We start from the raw sequence: 21,800 nt of genomic DNA on the forward strand, positions 1-21,800 counted from the left end.
TAAATGTGTGTGTGTGTGTGCGTGTGCGTGTGCGTGTGTTATTTTGTTATGAGTACCACGTCTGTCACAATTGTGAATCATAATTTTGAAGCTCTCATCCAGTTGTGATGAGTTTCTGAGGGAAAAACATATATAATTTGTTTTAGAGTTAAAAGGTTCATATCAAGCCATTCAGCAATCCTAGACAATCCAATTTCAGCATGTGTATACACTTTCTCCCGTATATCACCTGATAATACTATCGCTGTATCATCCGTGTAAGTGAACATTTTTCCTGCAGCTATATTCAGGTTCCACAGGTCATTTATGTAGATGAGAAAAAGCGTAGGGCCAGCAACACTTCCCTGAGGAACACCAAAATGTATACTTTTATCATTACCAGAGATATTACTTTATATACTTTTTTTTTTTTATTATTTTTTATATTATTATATACTTACCGAGTTTTACACACTGTTTCCTTTCTCTCAGGTAACTTTGAAGGAGGGCAATATGCAGTGCCTCTAATTCCAAAGTCTTCCAGTTTATTAAGAAGGATGGGGACAGAGACTGTGTCAAAAGCTTTTTTAGTTCAAGAAAAACTGTTAAACATTTTTTGCCACTATCTAAGTTTTTTACTATCTGAGTACTTAATTCTATGATAGCATCTTGTGTGATACACCTTTACGGAAACCAAATTGAGATTTAAATATGAGATTATATTTATTTAAAAAATGTAATACACGAGTATTGATCAGTTTCTCCATGATTTTTGAAAGTGCAGGTGGAACCGATATTGGTCGATAATTATGATGATGGCTGATTATATAATACAAAAGTTTTAGCTCCTTGCACTTCATTGTTTAAAAGTATATCTTCTGCCAGGGTTATACCAATGCTAGCAAAATATTCATAAACTCGATTAACGGATGTTAATGGCGAAGACGTAATATTTAGTAAATAAGAATTAGAGATTTTAGTTTGTTTGAATTGAGTAATTTAATTTTTTGTCTTTTTGAAGTTATATTTAGTATCTCATTTTTAGGGTGTGACATTAACTTCTTTTACATATTGTTTCCATTTATTATACATCTTAAAATGCCTTCTGTAATATAGAGCTTTAATATTCTGAGATCTTAAAGATTTTGGTATGTTCTAAGAGAGAAATTAGAGGAAAATCAATCATAAGAATAATAATATGTATATATAAATACAAGCACACACACACGCGCCTACACACATACACGCGCACGCACGCACGCACGCACGCACGCACGCACGCACGCACGCAGGCACGCAAGCACGCACGCACGCCCGCCCGCCCGCGTTTTTTGTTTTTTCTTAGTGGATACAATTGCTACTTTTTATGTTTAAATTCTTTTTACCTTCTAAATAACACAATATATAATTTATTTTGTTAAATATTATGTAAGAAACGCCGTTGATTGTCTGAAAAAAATACAATGCAGACTAATTTATAATTACACTATTAATTGGGCTACGCCCTTAATTTGCTCTATCCAGAATTTTGCAATACAATTGGACAGTCAAATCTTCCCGCTATTATAGACAATAATTCCTTTACTCTGGTACTCATAATGTTGGGAATTCCCTGTTTTAAGACCAGGTAACTTATTTGGTTGACTGCCATATTATTACTGTTATATAATAAACAGTCTTATCGTGGTAAAAAACATATTTATTACTTTAATCATGCGAGCTAAACTAAATTCGTCTCTGGATTTATAAAAGACGTGTTTCATTTTATTACAATGTAGGTATGTACGTAAGTAGGTAACCTATCTAAATTATTTTCAGCCCACCGAACGCCTACGTAACAAAATATTTTCACTCTATAAAGACAGCTTTAAAATTCTGTTAAAATATCGGATTATAGTTACTCGTGTTTTATGAGAGGCATTAAATAAACCTATTTAATGTTACGCTTTAAACATTTAGTTCTTCTATTGACTATTTAAGTATTTAGGATGTTTCTATTAGTATTCGCAACTAACTTCAAATCTGGGGGTCTACTTTCGTTCTGCGTCCGATATCCGAACGTCAAATAAAATCAAAGTCAATCAAATCAAAAGATAATGCCAAGTATGAAGTTTCATTTGCGCCATGCTTCTTTTAATTTCCTTGAGTATTACTTATTTCATAGTAATTGTTCCGGACGGATGTTGGACGGGGAACGAGACTACAGGGCCAGTAAGGCTCAATTTATATTGCGATGGAACGTAATGGAAGCGAATTTTTGTAACGATATTGTACATAGCGTAATCAACTTTATGGTGAATTGTGTAACCATCGAATATGTAACCAGAAATAGAGACGAAATGTCATTTCATTTGTTTGAAAACTATTCTGCCGTATCATTACTGTGACAACTGGGCTCCGATTGGCTAGCCCGAATTCGAAACAATTGACGGGTGTCTCCAATGGGTGTCGTCAACTGTTTCACTTCAAACCGACTAAGTAACTTGAGCTTTGCTATAATGGACGAAAAGTACATATTTAATATTTAATTACCGATGAAATTTGATTCCCTTTGTTTAGTAGTTAAATGTTTTGCTGTTTTTCCCGGCATTAGCGAATAAAACAGCACGCCATTGTTAGAGATATTATCTTTTAATAAAGATAATTTAGATTGTAATCAATAAATGCAGAACATTTTTGGAATATACGGAGACGTACACACAGGTCAGTTGTTGGCGCTGTACTATTTCCGCTTTATAATTTGTAATTTCAGTGCGAACGAGAGTTGATATTTAAGTATCACTGATGAGTTACCAGGAATATATAGCCCTTATTTCGTCCCTATTTCTGGTTATATACTCTATGCGTGTAACGTACAAACTATATAGGAGCTAAAAATCACAACGCGCGTCTTCCGAGGAATTCTCGTGTACGTTTGAGAATTTCGCAGGTGCCGTTGGCGACTCGAATGCTCGATCATTGCAGCGACCGCGCGCGTGTTCCATTCCGTTCCGCCGCAATGTAAATTGAGCCTTATGCGTTACTGGTTCAGTTGTTGTATTTTTTATTTATTTATACATTTAAGTCAAGCAACTATGACCCATATAATGTATACATTATAATTGTAATATAAAAGTAATCTACACTTAATAAACGAATAAATTGAACTTGACGGCGATGTGTGGCGCAATCTGGTCTAAGTGGATCTATTCTCGTTCTCCGTCTGACATCTGTCGAACTAATTACTGTCAAATAACTAATTCTCGACCAAAAACAAATGGCAATGTCAAGTATGAACATCGAGTATATAACCAGAAATATGGACGAAATGTAATTTAATTTGTTTGAAAACTATTCTGCCATATCACTACTGTGACAACTGCTCTCCAATTGGCTAGCCCGAGTTCGAAACAAGTGACGGGTGTCGTCAATGGGTATCGTCAATTGTTTCACTTCAAATCCACCAGTTAACTTGAGCTTTGCTATAATGGACGAAAATTGCAAAATTACATATTGAATATTAAATTACCGATGAACTGTAACTCCGTTTATTTTGTAATTAGATGTTTTGCTGTTTTTCCTACACCACCGAACAGAACAGCACGGCATTGTTAGAGATACTATCTTTATTACAATAAATACAGAATATTTTTTGGAATATACGGAGACGTACACACAGGTCAGTAGTTGGCCTGTCTGTATTTCAGTGCAAACGAGAGTTGATATTTATAAGAGCTGTATCGCTAATGTGTTACCAGGAATATATGGCCCTCATTTCGTCTCTATTTCTGGTTATATACTCAATGAGTATGAAGCTCCATTCGCATTTTGCATCTTTTAATTTGGTCGAGTATTACTTATTTGACAGTAATTGGTTCAGTCGCACGGAGAAAGGGAGTAGTTAGTTCTCCAAACAAGAAGCGAGTATAAGCTTTACTTTCGTTTCTTGTAACAAAAAACATTTCGATAAACAGGAAATTGAAAATCTATTAAAATAAGAATTTCCCATGATATGAAACACCACCACGGGTAATATTCTTGGTGAGGTTATCATTTTTGCACTCCAAAACAGCACAGTAAGGTGTTTTTAACCGAGGAGGAGGTTTTGTTGTTGTGCATGTTTTTTTGTATGTATGTTACGCGATAACTCCGGTATTTGTGCATCGATTTTCATGATACTTTTTTTGTTGGAAAGAGGGTACCTCCATAGTGGTTCCATTTAATTTTGAAGAAAATCATCCACCTCTAAGGGTGGCTGTTCACGCATGAAGATTCATTTTTATAAATAGCGCCTAAATTTTATTATAAGGAGCAATTATTATAATGGTTGATTTAGCTATTCTCTAATTTAAGGCGTTTCTCTCTCTCAATATACTTTGAGTAGTGAGAACCGATTTTTATTAACTCTGTGCCAAGTTCCGTATAGTGGCGCATTAGGGGATGAATCGGAGTTTGCCCACTTTCCGTTAACCGATTAAAAAAAAACTTGGCAAATAGATGTAATTCCACGTACTTTGGAGGTCGGTTTTTTTAGTACTCTGTACTGATTCTCTGTCTGTTTTAGAATTCAATTTTGGTTTTAATTAAGCTTAAGAATTAAAATTGAATTTAAAACAGAACGTAAATATTTTAACAGTCGTGAAAGCCTAAAACATGCTCCCATGAAAAATTTTTGGAAATCTCGCTTACACCATTTCTACCAATCACCGACGATATTTAACATATTCAATATAATCAATATAGAAATATTCTTGGCTTTGTTATACCCGGATATTATGGCTACGGTTTTTGAGTAAATACACTTATAACACACAAATACACACAGCTTTCCGTATTTATTTACTTTGATACGGACTGTCGTGTTTATGAAATTTGTAACAAGTATTTTCTTTAGTAATGCTGTTGTGTTGAAAATAAAATACGTACAGTCGGGAATTGTTAAAATAGTTAATTTAGTAGCAGTAGAGTTCCATGTTTTTTTATTACTAAGTGACGGAACGAACAAGCCTTGCGCCTGATGGTAAGCAACACGCCTGTCTATAACAGTTGCAGTACGTAGTAGGGTCAACAATGTCAGAATAATCGCATAAAATACACACACAAAAAATATAGTCCAATTTGCACTCTTAATTATATCCAATTTTAGTTTATATTGTGTATTAAAGGCAGTAAATAAGGAATTGCGAACGAGATTCCATTAGATTTGTAATTCCGGTACCGCGTGTGAAACATACAATAAACATTGTATGTTTCATACACTTGCACGTAAATAGTATGATTGCATGCACGCTAACTTGACTATAATGTCCCAAATAAAACCCTCGGGCCTTTTTTCTTCTTATTACATCACTATGGCTTTCAATCATATTATTTACATGCAAGTGTGATGAAAATTTACTTTATATTATCATGTAGTATTTAATTGATTAAATAAAGAGTTACTTAAAAGGTACTCTTTTAACTCACGTTTTAGTGAATGTTTACATAATTTTTTATCATCTTTCCGTCCTTAAAAATCTTTTCAATTTGATTGGTTTTTTTTCCAATTTGTTCAAGATTTTCCATTGAAATTGCTTGTAAATTTTATGAAGTCATACGCTGTTGACAAAAATTGGTGTCAATTAAGAGCATAATAATAATTGAAGACGGACATTTTGACGCCTTAGTCAATCTCATGAAAATATGTTATGTAACTCAGCCACTGCTCAAACTGTCATCGGTTTTTGTCGCTAATTCAAAATAAACACAAAGAAATGTGAAGAGTTTCAGATGATACACGCCTTGTGGCCTTGTAAGCCATGTGCGTCCAATACTGGCGAATGACTTTGATACCTATTCGACTCATGAGTAAATTACTAATCCTGTCATTCGAATGACAAATTAGTAATGTACTAATTTTCGTATTCGGATGATCTGAATGATCATTAATTCATGTTAATGCAAAAGAGCTCCGGCGCCGCTGGGCCGCCCGCGCGCCCCTCACTCGATTCATTCCGCTATCGTAGCTAAGCGTGTTAACACGTATTACCTTTTACTGTAGCAAATTAGAATATACGCTCCTAAAGGTTTTTCATGTCATTTTATTTTATTAAGTAGCTGAATCCTTAATAGTAAAGTATTAACATTCATGAGTATTGTATGGTCTCATACATTCTTCGGTACAACTCTGCGCACGCGGCGATTTACTTTAGCCACGTGCCGCACTTTTAACTTAAATACGTGATTCACACTACGTTACCAACTGTCCACTGATACACTACATCAAGGAAAGATTTGCCACTAAATATACTTTTACCAATTCTTTGCAAGTCTTTCTCTACGTACTACCATTACAATCCATGTTTGCAGTAAGGTGGCCCATACAGGTATTACTAATCCATAGACGCCATAGGGCTTTTCTGCCTCTCTGACGTATGGTAAATACCATAAATTGACGGGGACCGAGATATTTTGATATGGACATGGTGAATGATCAGGTGGAGTTCCGAGTAGATCAGACATAATAATCAATCGACTCGTACGCACGACCGAATTGAAGGAGCATTCGGTATTGGTAATAAATCGACTCGAGTCGAATGATTGTGCTCGGATTAGACTTAGGCGAATGATTTGCCCATTCTAATGATTAGTATAAATAACATTCAAAGTCGCGCATCTCTAATGGCTACTGAAACTTTCTGCTGCAGTAATATCAGTATTGCTGCGTTCCGGTTATGAAAGATAAGGGCGTTGGTGGTCAGGACGATGGATGCAGTGGTAGTGCGTCTCAGATCTTTAGGATTTCGTAGCTCTGAGTGACACTGTAATTGTTATGGGTGAGTCCCATAACTTGAACATTGTTACGTATTTTGTTTTTGCTCATAGACGTAAACTACTTATGAATTACACATTTCACAACAAACAAATATGGAGCTATATGCGGTTAGATAAATGTATACAACTTAACATGTTTTTTTTTCATAAATTTCTCACTATAACAGTTAACGTTATCAAAGCGAGTAATATTCCTGCAGCTGTCAAAACATGTTTGAAGTTGATGAATTTGTAAAAGAAATCGTTTTCAATGGGTCTACGCAAAACAAAACAAATACAGGGTTCATGTTTGATCTGTACTATCTAACTTAAGACCTATGTAACAACATGAATGCAATAAATAATTTGATTTTTAATTGGCACGTGATCTACGAGACAAAAATGTTTAGGAACCTCTGGCCTAGATCGCTTCCTTCTAAGAGACTCGTGCCCAGTAGTGGCACGTGTATTTATTTTCGCCGAAATTGTAAATTACAATAAATTGCACAACATACGTATTGTTGTGGACGGCGAAATGTGGATTCTTAAAACAAAAAAATATGTATTACTGGGTAAATAATGGGTCATGAAGATAACACAATTTAAACAAGGCATGAGACAACTGCAAAGTCATAATATTTAGTAGTAGGTTTATAGTACTTTCATGCCATTTCTGAAGTAGGTTAGTAAACTTCCTGATGTAATATTGAATGAAAATAATTACATTGTTTATTAATATTGAATGAGTTGATGTTACGTGTATGATGTACGTGTACCTTGGAGTGCCAAGGTCGCTCCCCGAAGTCTTCAGCAAACCAAGGAGGCTGCTGAGATTCCTGGAGGAGCTTGGATGGCACGAGCCCTGCACCCACCACACGTAAAATAGGCGCTTTGTCGTCGAGTTGCGGAAACCAGCCCGTTGCACCAAGTACCAAGTATGAGTTGATGTTTTACTACCGTGATTTTTCATTGTAGTAGCAGTACAGCTCCTTGTGAAAGAGTTCGTCCAGGGAAGTACTGCCACCTTAACTATTTCTGCCGCCGAGCAGCAATGTGAGCATTACTGCATTCCGGTTTGGAAGGATAAGGGTGCTGGTGAAATTACAGGCACATGGGACTTGTCAACTTATGTCTCAGGTGGTAGGGCGTAGTGGGAGTGCCCGATCTTTGCGATTTAAAGCGCTCAGTGGCACTGCAACTATTATGGACTGGCGTGTGTTCATGGAACATTTGAAAGTTTACTCTCCCATCGGGCCTTCCTCTGCAGTGATCGATGCTGAGTTCTATTCTCGAGTGATGTAGCCTCTGTTATGTTTGCCTCCTGACCAGGTACGTGCTACAATTAAAGGTATGACGAGAGGCAAGTCTCCCGGGCACGATGGGCTCAGCATCGAGCATCTCAAGTATGCGGAGAACATCTTGCCAAGTCTCATGTCCATGTTCTTCAATGTTTCTTAGTCATGATTATCTGCCTGCTGACCTTATGAACACGATTACAGTTCCGTTTGTGAAGAACAGGGCAGGAGACGTTTCGGACAAGAGGAACTACACTACAATAACCACTACAATAACCAAGGTGCTGGACAGTATGCATCATTCTATTCTAAAAAAATATTTAAAACTAGGACTAAACGCGAACTGTGCGTCACCCACAGAACATGTGGACTATCAACAGAAAGTGCAATCTTAGCATTCAAGCAAACTGTGCAGTACTATACTAATCGCAGGACGCCGGTGTACATCTGTTTCCTCGACCTCTCCATGGCATTTGATCTTGTATCTTATGATATACTCTGGGGAAAGTTGGGAGGCAGGGATGTACCGCCTGACTTGTTAAAATTTTTTTGTTGTATTGTACCAAACAATCACCAAAGTAATGTTTTAAAGTGGGGTAGTGCCCTCTCTGACGCATATGGTTTGGAGTGCGGGGTTAGGCTGGGTAAGCTCCCCCTCGCTCTTCAACCTATATGTAAATGATCTCATTGTTGGGTTCAGCGGCATGCGCGTCGGTTGCCGCGTGGATGGTGTTTGTGTTAACAACATCATCTACGCGGACGATATGGTGCTGCTGGGTCCGACAGCGAGGTCGGTCGAAGAGATGCTGAAGGTCTGTGCTGACTACGCTGCTTCTCATAGTCTCCGCTATAATGCCGCCTGTAATAATCTAAGAATTCCCAGAAATAACCCTTAACGGCATGAACATTAAAAGAGTAACTTCTTTTAAATATCTAGGTCATTACGTTACCGACGACCTTAAGGACAATGCCGATATTGAAAGAGAGCGTAAGGCTCTAGCGGTAAGAGGTAATACGTTGATACGTAGGTTTTCCCGGTGTACAGGAGAAGTAAAATTAACGCTTTTTAAACCTTAGTGTCAAAGTTTCTACACCGGGAGCCTATGGGTTGACTACACCAAACGGCCGCTGGAGAGCCTACGTGTACAGTATAATAATATTTTTAGGATGATGTTGGGACTGCCTCCTTTCTGCAGTGCATCGGGGATGTTTGATGAGACGGATGGATTTGCTGCCATCCTCCGGAAAACCAGACAGCATCTGTGATGCGCAGAGTGCGGGACAGCCCCAACAACATCCTACAAACTGTAGCTGGTAGGATTACCTCTGCCATGTGGCAATGTTTCATTAGGAAGGTGATTTGAAAAAAAAAAAAACTAGTGACGCCAGTGTATAAGCACTTTTCTTATAATTATTATTACTAACAGATTATGGAACTCATTGTCTGAAATAAAATAATTTTATTTTATTTTTATTTAAAGAAAAGTGTAGCCACACCGATGCCACCAACCTATTCAGCAGATATACGAATTTCATTATGTATTAGTTAATAATACATTGTATTATTTGAACCAAGAAAGGAAATTATTAAAATGTTTATTTTCTTTAATAATGAATGTTAATTTTCTTATTATAATTATTTGATAATTATCGATGCTGATTTATATTTTTCTCTTTATTTTTTTTACTAAAAATGACCAACAATGAGAAAACTAATTAAACACGAAGAAAAATATTCTGGAATATTTTTCCATTCGATATTCGATTTGATTTGTGACTTTTTTTGGTCTCCGATACAAAGACATGGCACGACATTGCTGGCGATAGCATTTTGTTAATCCAGTTAATTTCATAATTATCAACGTTCTTATTATCGAAGATTTATTTAGAATTATCTATAATAATTATTATTTCAATCCCTAGTTTAAACAGTTTTTTTCGCTGTCAGCACACCTGTGAAAAACTAAATGAAGTTACTCACTCAGGTGATTGGTGGTTGGAACTTGTCTGGTTTGAGTCGTCACATCGAAGGAATTTTCTCTATTTTTGTATCCATGATAATGAAAATATTTAATTTGTTCTTTTTTGGTTTCGTTTTCGGACGTAACATAGTGTAATTCAATATTGTTTGATCGCCTATTGCTCTCGAAGAAACGCCCGTGACCTCGATAATAAATTGCCGCTGCAAATATACGGCTTTAGTCCATTCATTTCATATACACAATGTGTTTTATGTATACATACATCACAAGGAGGTATATTTTGGCATCGTCTATTATTTGTATACGAATTCGTCTCGGATATATTCTGTTCGTTTTCGCTTTTGAAATATCTATGTAGTTAAGGGGGATTTTTGATAAATTTTAAACCGTTCGCAATGAAGGAAAAATACATATTGGAATACTATTAACATGTTAAAGCCTTATTTAAAAAACACTTCGCACCTTCCGTGTAATAAGGTCGCATCTGCAAAATGACAATTTTTCAGGAGAGGTTTAAAAATTTTACGAATAACTTTTGTATGCTTAAATTTTTGAGAGTTTAAGATTTGTTTCTTAAAGATCATATATTTTTATACAATATTTTTCACTTTTGACGTATAATTACATGTGGCTTTATTGTACCAAAGGTAAAACTTTAATTATTTACTTAAAAGTCCATTCTATCTCGGCTCGAATTAAAATTTTTCCCTCATCGTAAACCGAGGTTACTTTGATCAATTTTGAAATTTAAACGTCTGTATCTTTTTACCCCGTTATTTTTTTTACAAAAAATGTCGACTCATCGGTTTTAATAGTTCTCTCTAAAAACGTTAAAAGGACAAAGAATTATTCAATACATTTTGAGAAAAAAAATAGAAACAGCGTGATTAAAGTTATAATTGATTTGGGGTTACTTTGAAACCCCCCTTTTTTGAAAAATAGGTTGTAACGGAAAACTTACCTATTTGTACATAAAATACAGAGAAATCTCCAGCGCACCCGCAGAAATGAATTTGACTGTTTATCAGAATTGCCACCCGAAAAAAAAATTCTCACAAAAGTAGTTGCCTTTTGTCAATTTGCATGTGAAAAGGAAGTTTTGATCAAAGTAATCCCGTAGATCAAACTAACCCCGGTACACGGTATTGGATTTATTTTTTTAGAAACGAAATTGAAGCCATACGAAAAATGTATATCGTGTTCTATTCAGTTCAGTTGATATAACAAATCGTTGGTATATACACGTACCTATTGAATACAGCGGTTTTCTTGTAAAATTTCAAGGTATATTTGTGTTTTTTTTGCTGTCGTGAAAATTTTTAAGAATTGTGTTTTCACGTCGTGTACTATATCAGTGTATATCCTCAATTGTACTATGTACTCTTTCTAAAGTGATTGTTTCAACACTTTCACTGTTATGCGAAATCAACCAAAGCCAACTTGAGGTTATATCGGCCCTTAACGAAATAATGTAAAATGATTTCTCTCTGCTCTATAACCAGGAATAGAAAAACATTTATGTTACAACGCATGAAAAATTTAACACCAATTACATGCAGATACAATAAAATTTAAATATTAGTTTTCGGTTGCCGCTACCCAATTTTTTTTAAATATCTACATTGTACATAGGAAACGTAACTATTTTTCCGGATTTAAATCGCGTATATTTGTTTTATCAAACAAACCGAAATTTCGGGCCCTTTACAGGTCCTATGGTCACGGTTGACTGAGGTGGAACAGTCATCAACCAGTTATGTCTAATATTAATGCAAACCATTTGTAAGTCAATGCAAACCACCCTATTTTTCACTATAGTTACAAAAGTTATATAATTTTAAGCCTTATTTTTAATTTTACAAAGAAAACATTCCAATTTACGCTACATTACGTTTTGCAAATTATTTTATTGAATGAATTTTTCTTAAGTTCAATTTATTGTTAATTAATAATAGAAATTTGAATAAATTAAAACATATTAATTAGTACTGCTTAGTTAGTCTTATGTCTCTTTGGGATTTTTCATCAGAGGAAATATTGGATCCCAAACTGGTGGTACGGAGAAACCATCTTCCCTGTTGAAATTAGGATGTTTTTTAATTTCAATGGCCTCTCGCAGCATCCTGGGTAGATAACGGACTTCTTTTGCAAGGACCTGGGGTTTGTTAAACTTCATTAAATGTATAGGTTTATCCATGACATGCTCGCAGACTACAGACTTGTTTACGCGACGGTGTTTGACATCAGCTATATGTTCTTTGACGCGGGTACAAATACTTCGCTTTGTTTGTCCAATATAAGAGAGACCGCACTCACAGTCAAGCTTGTCAACTCCTGCATCCTGTAAGGGGATGTTATATTTCACGGGTCTCAGGAACTGAGAAATCTTCCTCAGGGGCTTGAAATAGGTCTTGATAGATGCACGCCTGAGGACTCTTCCGATCTTGTCTGTAACACCTCTCACGTAAGGTAAGATGGCAGGTCTTCGCTCGACTGTTGGTGGTTTCACACGGGGTCTGCGGCATTGGCGTGGAATCCTCAACTTATTCGCATGTAGGACTTGCTTTATATGCTGAAGTTCCCCTGCCAGATGATTACTGTCGCAGACACCATGTGCTCTCTGAAACAAAGATTTGCCCACGGTAGCTAACTGGCTAGGATGGTGATGGGAATTACCATTGAGGTATCTATCTGTATGACGGCAACAACGGGAGATACCGGAGAACCTATCGCTATACCGTCGATTTGTACGTAGAATTCATTATTCCACAATAGATAGCCTAATGTTAGGCAGTGTTCTAATAATTCTGCATATTCAATAGACGTTCCCTTAACTATCTACGTACAATGCAGTCTTTTACTGGTAGGTTGGTGAACAGCGACTGAACATCAAAACTGGCCATGGTGTCATCATCAGTTAACCGTAGATCTTTGATTCCACTGATGAAATGGATGAATCCTTCACATGTGTAGACGTGTTCCCTCTCAATGGTGACAGTACCTTTGCCATGTGTTGAACCAGTTTGTAGGTTGGTGTGTCAATCAGGCTAACTATGGGACGGAGTGGGGTGTCAGCCTTATGTATTTTTGGTAACCCATACAGTTTTGGAGGTTTTACGCAGCAGGGCACAAAGTCACTTACATCAAATTTCAGTGTATCGGAGTGCTTATCTATTAACTTAGTTGTTGTTTTTAATATCTTGGTGGTAGGGTCTTTTTTCACCTTTTTATACGATTTAAATCCGGAAAAATAGTTTCATTTCCTATGTGTAACAATCGCGAAAAACAAAGAACTCGATATACACTGTACCTACATCCTAAATTATCTGCATATATTTTCTGTCTAATTTTATGCCGCCCTGAAACGTCTATAACGTTAGTTTTCCGTGTGTATTTAACTAAAATGTAGTCGAATATCGATTGAATTACTTACAACAACAAAGCATGAATGTTTTATATTTTCAGCAAGATACACAACTGGATAAGTCACAGGTGATTTTATGTTAAAAGTGCTTTTATGACACGAACGTCATAAAATAACTACAGGAAACAAATTATGTATACAAGTTATTAATTAATTTCGTTCGTATAATCCTTAAACCTGTCCTGAAAAGTTGTCATTATGCAGATGTAGCCTTCTTACCACTTGTGATCGGAATTGAGGAAGAACATGGACATTCCGTTTTACAAAACCTGGGACCATTCGGAATTGATTACATATATTTTTTTATAATACTAAGTGACGGGGCGTAGAAGTCTGGTGCCTGGTGGTAATCGACACGCCTATCCATAACAGTTGCCGCACACACAGGGCACTGCAACTGCGCCCGACACCTTGAGACATGAGTTGACAAGTCCCATGTGCCTGTAATTTCAGCACCTTTGCCCTTCGAAACCGGAACGCAGTAATGTTCTCATTACTTCTTGGCGGCAAAAATAGGTAAGTGGCAGTACTTCCCTGGACGAACTCTATATTTGAATACGCGTTTTGTTCATAAAAATTTGAGTACAGTGTCGACAATACTATTTCCTATTAAGTATTTGCTACAAATTACTGTCTCCAAAATAATATTCTAGTTGTGTTTCATTATGTACTTACGTATTTAAATACTTTACCCAATTAAAAAATAAACATGAGACAACCTATATTTTGGAATGTCTAGTAAATAAACAGTAAAAAGAGAATTTTATACGCATTGATGACGAATTGGGTAAGTCCATAATAAGAAACTGTTAATACTTTAGGTAGATTAACCCCTTCAATTCTAATCACTGCATCTTAGTACAAGGGTGTGATATAATTCTCTGGCGTTTAAAGAGTTTTTTGAGGATAGAATTCAAAAAGCTATATTTATTATTTTCCATCGAAAGGAAATAGGTAATATACCTTATGTATTTACGCGTAACAGCAAGCAGTAATGGGTGTGTCACGTTGCTCTAAATGCTTCAGTAAACAATCAAACGGTGACGTTCGAACAGAACCGGGGCCAATGCCAGGAGACGAATATCGTAACAAGTGTATTTGATGGAAATGTCTCGCTTCAAATTACATATATTTTGGGTGGGCATAACTGGATTAAAGCGGCAATCAAATACGAGGATAAACACATGACTTTTTACGAAATGGTACATGGGAAAAAATTCATAGCCCCGCATTAGGTAAATCCTGTATCGCGGGTGCCACGGACACACACATAGACAAACACAAATTACACCCAAAGTTACGAGAGAAATAAATGTAGGCCGTACAAATTTTCTCCTGGCCCAGGATTTCAAACTGGGACCTCTGCGTGGCACACCAGCATGGTGACCACAGAGGCAGTAATCAAATTCAAAATATCAGTTAAATTATATGTTATAATCATATATAACATTTGTAAAACTTGATGCTTGTAATATATTTAGTTTGTAATGCTGTTTTATCAAGCACTATTTTATCAGGCTGGGTGAGAGCCTGGAGATCTGTCACACAGGTTAGTTCCTAGCATGGACTCCAGTTTCTTACAAAGGTATTCAAATACTGCATTTGACGTAAATTGCTTTATAAAACTTTCTAACCTTTGTAAAGAGAAAATAAAGATTATTATTGTTATAACGATATCATATTATAAGATCATGAAGTATTGGTATTGATTCCTGCACTAGGCTAAGCCTGTCTCTCAGGTTTTGTAATTTCCTTGTTACCAGTTAGAAGTTAGCAATTAACGCAATAGGAACAGAATATCAAAGCAGTTTATCAATACACTATTAGAATTAATATAAACAAATCAAAATAAAGAAGGTAACAGAAATACTTAATGTAACTTATTTTCCATTTTATTGGAAAGCATTGGCGAATGCTATATCTTTACAACGTTGATTCAAAGGCTAGATGTACGACATAGTTGATCAAAGTAACCAGATAAACCAGGATGCAAATAGCCTAAGATGATCAGAGAATTGCGTGCAAATGAGGAGGCCTCCACTCGGCAGTCGATGACTAAGGCTGAAGAAGAAGTGTCGCTGTAGTTAAAAATAAATTCCAATATTGCATTTACGACATGTACATACGTCAATTACGAAGTGATCAAAGTAATTGTTCAAGATTGATAAAACACATTGCGCATGTGGGGGGAATAATTTATAACATTCCAAAGTAGATTAGATTGGGCTATTACTTGGCCTTTCCATTGTGGTATCTACAAACGACCAAGTTATTTTTAACTTTTTTTATCGCCATCATGATATTTATACTTCTAATAGGAACGTAATTTTAATTTTTTTTCTGACACCATGTGACGACGGGATGAATAAGTCGTGCGCCTGGTGGTAAGCGACACGCCTGTCCATAGCAATTGCAGTTTCACTCAGAGCTTTAAATCGCAATGATCTTAGGGGCACTGCCATTGCGTTCGTCACCCTGACACAAAGATGACAACTCCCATACCGTGACTGTAATTTCACCGGCACCCTTCACAGCGGAACGCAATAAAATGCTCACATTATAGCTTGGCGGCAGAAATACATAAGCTGGCAATTCATTTACTCAAATATTTTGTATGCCTGTAAAAATATACATTAATTCATTATGAAAGAACATATACATACTATTAACCTTAGAACTAAGTCCAAACTCATTGTACCACGATTTCGTTCAACTAAGGTAAACGACTCTTTTCTGGGGAACTGTATACGTTTTTACAATAAGATTCCGGAGCATATATTAACATTATCATTTCCCAAGTTTAAAACTTACATACATTAACAGTATTTTAAATGAAAAGTCATATTACAAAATTGAATACTACGTGTTAGATAAAGATATATGGAAAGACGCCATGGTTCTAGATTCCACACAAATTTGATTCAAAGTGTATTCCATAGAATTTAAGTTTATTTTAAAAGAGCAATTCCTAGAGTTTCAGTCGTATTTTAAGCACTAGCTTAATAAACGACACTTTCAAGTGTAAATTTATTTTACCTATGGAATAAACGATTCTTTGACCTTGACTTTGATTGATATTAACTGCCTGTCGATATCAAATATTAAAATCGACTTTATTCCAATCGCTTAAAACACAAAATCGTAGTTTCAAATACGTGACTTATAATTTTGTAAGTCAATGCTTATAATCATAAAAAATAGGCTCTAATAGCAAAGAATGTCAACATGTTGTTATCGCGACTGAAAATTGTCACTTAAATATTGACCTACTGACCCGAGTGGACAACACCGTGTGTACAGTGGACATCAATTAAGAAAATTGAAACGGAACGTTACACGTGTCTTATTCAGTGAGTAATTTACAACAGAGACAGTAACAAATCGTTAGAGAAAAGCAACAGCTAAACTAAAACTATGTTTATTTCTACGTAAGTAGTATGTAATTATTGGGTTTTCCCGATTGTTACAAATAGGAAATGAAACTGTTTTGAACCGACTTCAAAAAAAGGAGGAAGTTACCAATTCGACTGTTTATTTTATTATTAAGATACAACAACAGCCAACTTAAATACACCTTACAAAGAACAATATTTGTCTTAAATAACTTAGGCCAAAATAGTTAATCCACAATGACATAAATTATTGAAGCCTTAAAAACGAACAGGACATAACAAAATTAGTAGTGGGCTTAGAGAATTTTAAAGTGTAACTAAGACTCAATTTATATTGCGGTGGAATTCCGTGGAATTCTCGCGCATGCTCGAGAATGCTCGCACATTTCGCGGAAAGTTTTGGCTCGTATTTAGTTTATACGTTACACGATTGACCATAAAGTCCATTATGCTATGTACAATATTTGAACAAAAATTCGCTTCCATTCCGTTCCGTCGCAATATAAATTGAGCCTGAAGGTTAATTTAAAGTCGACGAGAACTTATACGATGATTCTTTTTTATTTGAAAATAGGGTACCTCAGTATTGGTCAAACTTTAAATTTGAAGAAAATATTCCACCGCTAAGCATGGCAAATTGGCAAACTGGATAAATCCGGTTTCGCGCACTTTCCGATAACCGATTTCAATAAAACTTGGTAAGTAGATGTAATTTCACGAACTTTTCAGAACAGTTTTTTTAAATAAAAAACTTATCATTATTTCGGATCTAAACCGCGTATTTGTTTTTCGAACAAACCAATTTTTGGGGCCTTTTACAGATCCCACGATCACAGGTGACTGAGATCTATGTATGGTGATATATGATGGGCTATCACGGCTTTATTGTTCAATTGAGTAATTTAGTACTAAATTAAAAAATACATAGTTTGACCTACCGCCTCTCAAGCAAAGGCTGTAGGTTCGAATCCGGGCTGGCACCTCTTGAGGTTCTCGGAATTTATGCACGAAATTTAATTTCAAATTTACCACAAGTTTTCGGTGATGGAAAACGGTTGAAGAAGGTTCACAACCCTCGGAAAAACGTTTGTATTCCCCAACCCGCATTGGTCCAGCGTGGCGGAATATGGCCTAAACCATCGCTTGAAAGGAGACCCAAGATAAGTGACTAAGTGACGGGACGAATAAGTCGTGCACCTGGTGGTCAGCAACTGGCCTGTCTATAACAGTTGCAATGCCGCTCAGAGCTTTAAATCACAAAGATAACTGCCTCCGTGGCCGAACGGTTACCATGCCGGGCTGCCACGCAGAGGTCTCAGGTTCGATTCCCGGCCGGGAGAAACATTTGTATGGCCTACATTTATTTCTCTCGTGAGTTTGGGTGTGATTTGTGGTTGTCTATGTGTGTGTCCATGGCACCCGCGACACAGGGTTTCCCTAGTGCGGGGCTATGTTGAGTGTGTGCGTTATTATTATTAGATCTTAGGAGCACTACCACTGCGCCCGTCACCCTGAAACATAAGTTGACAAGTCCCATGTGCCTGTAATTTCACCAGCCCCCTACCCGTCTAAACCGGAACGCATTAATGCTCACATTATTGCCTGGCGGCTGAAAAAGGTAAGGTCTGCCACTGAGCAGCCACCGAGAGATTGAGCTCTATTGCAACTAAAAATTAAATATACAATAAAATTACTTACTAATTAAAGAATTTGTATTGTAAAAGGTCCTTAAACAAAAAATAGAAAAATACCCAAAATCTCTCAACTCTTAAAATCAAGGCAACGCATTTTTCACATTAGCACTTTAAGTCGAGTCACACTCACTCTATCAATCACTTACATTCATATGCAAAAAAAGGTTATTGTCTGGTCTAATCGAAGTATTAGGCGTGCTAATTTTTTGTTCCCTGCTAATAGACAATGTTCGCTTGTGAAAGCTGAGTAAAACCATAGTATAAATAATAAGACAAGTACGGTAACTCTATATAAACGTAGCAGCACGGATGTACGTGTGCACGCCCACCGCGCGCCATCTACGGACGCACACATTCGCGAAATCTAGCGGTGCACTCGCAATGAAACAAAGTGATGTTCTAACAATATAACATAAATCATCATTCGCTAACAATATATATATAATTTTTTCATCATCACCGTTATCATCATATCACTCGGAAGACTTCCAGACTAGCCGATCAGACGCGACGTGCGTATCGATTACCCGTCACCCTTACCAAGACCCCGATTCAGGACTCTTCGATTTCTCGATTGGATATTCAACAGCGTTTACGGAGTTAGTCGGTGAAATAGATTATAAGAAAAATGAAAATCGTTTTATATACATTTTTAAGACTTTAAAGGCTTAAAATTAGGAATGCATTTGTCTCGTATGTGTGACGTCATTTCAGTTCGGTTGCGAATACGACAGTTTGACGATAGATTCGGTTATTGAGAATAAAAATGAAAAGAAATCGTACGATATGTAATCGAATCGAAACCTTACGTCTGTTGTAGACGTAAGGTTCGTCCATCTAGTACAGGGCCGTCCCACTGAATGCCTTCCGGTTCGTGGTCTCCATTCGAGAACCTTTCTGCCCCAAAGGTCTTCAGTTCTACGAGCCATGTGCCTGCCGACTGGCACTTCAACTTGCTAGTCCTTTGAGCGATGTTGGTGACTTTCGTTCTTCTACGGATCTCATCATTCCTGATTCGATCACGTAGAGAAATGTCGAACATTACACGCGCCATAGCTCATTGAGTGACAGAGCTTTTTTATGAAGCCCATAGTAAGTGACCACGTCTCAGAGCCGTAGGTCATCGGTGGCAACACGCACTGGTCGAAGACTTTTGTCTTCAAGGACTGCGCACGAGAAAACGTCCCGGAGCTTCACGAGAGCTGCCCAACCGAGTCGGACTCAACGATTGACCTCTTTCGCTTTTTATATAATTTTCATAAGATACATATGCTCATAAATATAATTACATACTTTTAATTTGAAAAGATTTTACGTTTTATTCTTATGTAAAGCCAAAGCAAAAGGTTTTAATTTAATTTATATAATGTATAACATTTATTTGTGATATCCTTAAAAGTTTGTAAATATTATATGAATGAACATTAAACTCTATTTTTCTTTTTTTCCTCTTCCGCGCAAGTGTGATCAAACATGGATCAAACAGGGTGTCAATCAAACAAACAAACACACGATGAAAGTAGTGATATTGCGATCTCCGATAAACACACCTTAAAATAAGCCAATATTATTTATTAACTGACACTTCAATTCAGATAGTGTGGCGGCCAATAATATTGTTTGATAAATCATTCCTATGTTTTATGCCGCTCTGGTTGAATACCCAGTAGATAAAATTAAACCTAAAGGAAATATATTAATGAACTCAATTATATCGATTATGTGTATTCTATATAATCCTGTATAGATCGCACTGTACACACGGATCAGTCTAAGGAAATGCCTACGGTCGTCAAGTAAACAAACCCAATGCGGGTTGGGAATGCTACACGTCTTGCAAAAGGTTTGAACCTTCTCTTGCTTGCAGGTGAGAATTTGTGATGGAATTGCACGACAATTCTGCCTTCATCAATTCACCCCTTTGTTGTGGATATCCCAAATATATACACGAAGCGTAAGCTTCCACACTATATAAGATGAAGTAGTGCAATTCAGTGCCTGTAGACTTATTCCCTGAACGCTATAACTTGGGCCTTTACAAGACGAGTGTGAATAAGCATTATTTAAGTGTGTAAGTTCCATCGTCGACTTCATCGTCATTTTTTTTCATAATTAAGTAACACGTCTATCCATGACAGTTGCAGTGCTACTCAAAGCTTTAAATCGCAAAGATCTTACAGGCACTGCCACTGCGCCCGTCACCCTGAGACATAAGTTGACAAGTCATGTGCCTTTATATTCACCAGCACACTTACCCTTCTAAACCGGAACGCAGTAATGCTCACATTACTGCTTGTCAGCAGAAATAGGTAAGGTGGCAGTACCTCCATGGACGAACTCTTTCACAAGAAGCTGTACTGCTACTGATAGTTACCAGCGGTTAGCGCTACGGTGCTAAGCGGACCCTGTGTTCCTGGTCTAGGTGTTCTAGGTTCCTCGAAATTATTTTCATTACTATGATACTAATATAAAAAGTATAGGGAATTCCCATTGACTTACAATTATATGGACGTCGGGTCCGCGCTAAAAAGTGTCCGCACTTGTAAGGCGCTAAAATCGTATACAGAGCGCCAAACTCCGCTTTAGTCTTCATTTGTTCTACTGACAGCGCGATACTGCGATGACATTACAATTTAAATTTCGAATAGGTTGACTTGGGACATTTTTTTCGTGGTTTTTGTATTAGACCCGTCGTCCATTTATTTGTAAGTCAATGGGAATTCCTTAGGTGAGATAGGTAGATCGTGTTAAACTGAGTATCGTAGAATGCGATAGAAGCTAGCTAGCTGTCAAAATTACTTTTCAAAATGGCCGATTCAAAATGGTGGCCCGAAAAAATGTAATCCATTCCGGCTGAAATTTCGCGTTTCTTAGTGTTTGTGGACCCACCTGCAACTTTTTGCTTTAAAGCTCCAGTATGAATCCAATTTGTCAACCGAAAAATGAAACGTGTCAGATAACCTGTAATCAGAACTGACTGCGGGAATGCGCAGGTTGCGAGCAGCGTCAAACCATTATTGGCGGAAATCAGTAGGGAGAGGCCTTTGTCCTTAGAATAATAACGCATAGAATGATAGTTTCATATCAAACGAACTGTCACAAGTGAGGCAAAAATCAAATTCATGTAGGCTAGTTTTAGTAGTAGGTTAATTTTCGGTTTTAGTGAATATTTATATAAAAATTCAAGTTGAAACGCGTTACTTCCTTGTGGTGATGTTAGTATCTATTTTATGTTTGTCTGACGTATTTTTACACTCATTTAC

General features: G+C 36.7%; 1 protein-coding gene across 1 annotated transcript in view; it reads left to right on the forward strand.

Annotated features, from left to right (window-relative positions):
- The first annotated feature begins 8,662 nt into the window (after positions 1-8,662).
- The window catches only part of LOC113235980 (lutropin-choriogonadotropic hormone receptor-like), a 36,936-nt gene continuing 23,798 nt past the window's right edge, over positions 8,663-21,800 (forward strand). The window contains exons 1-2 of the mRNA XM_026471904.1: positions 8,663-8,906; positions 8,983-9,054. Coding sequence (XP_026327689.1) covers positions 8,663-8,906; positions 8,983-9,054 — 316 coding nt within the window. The remainder of the gene's footprint in view (positions 8,907-8,982; positions 9,055-21,800) is intronic.

This window comes from Hyposmocoma kahamanoa, unplaced genomic scaffold (assembly GCF_003589595.1).
Source record: "Hyposmocoma kahamanoa isolate Upper Pololo Valley unplaced genomic scaffold, ASM358959v1 88, whole genome shotgun sequence".
In the NCBI taxonomy this organism is placed as follows: Eukaryota; Metazoa; Arthropoda; class Insecta; order Lepidoptera; family Cosmopterigidae; genus Hyposmocoma; species Hyposmocoma kahamanoa.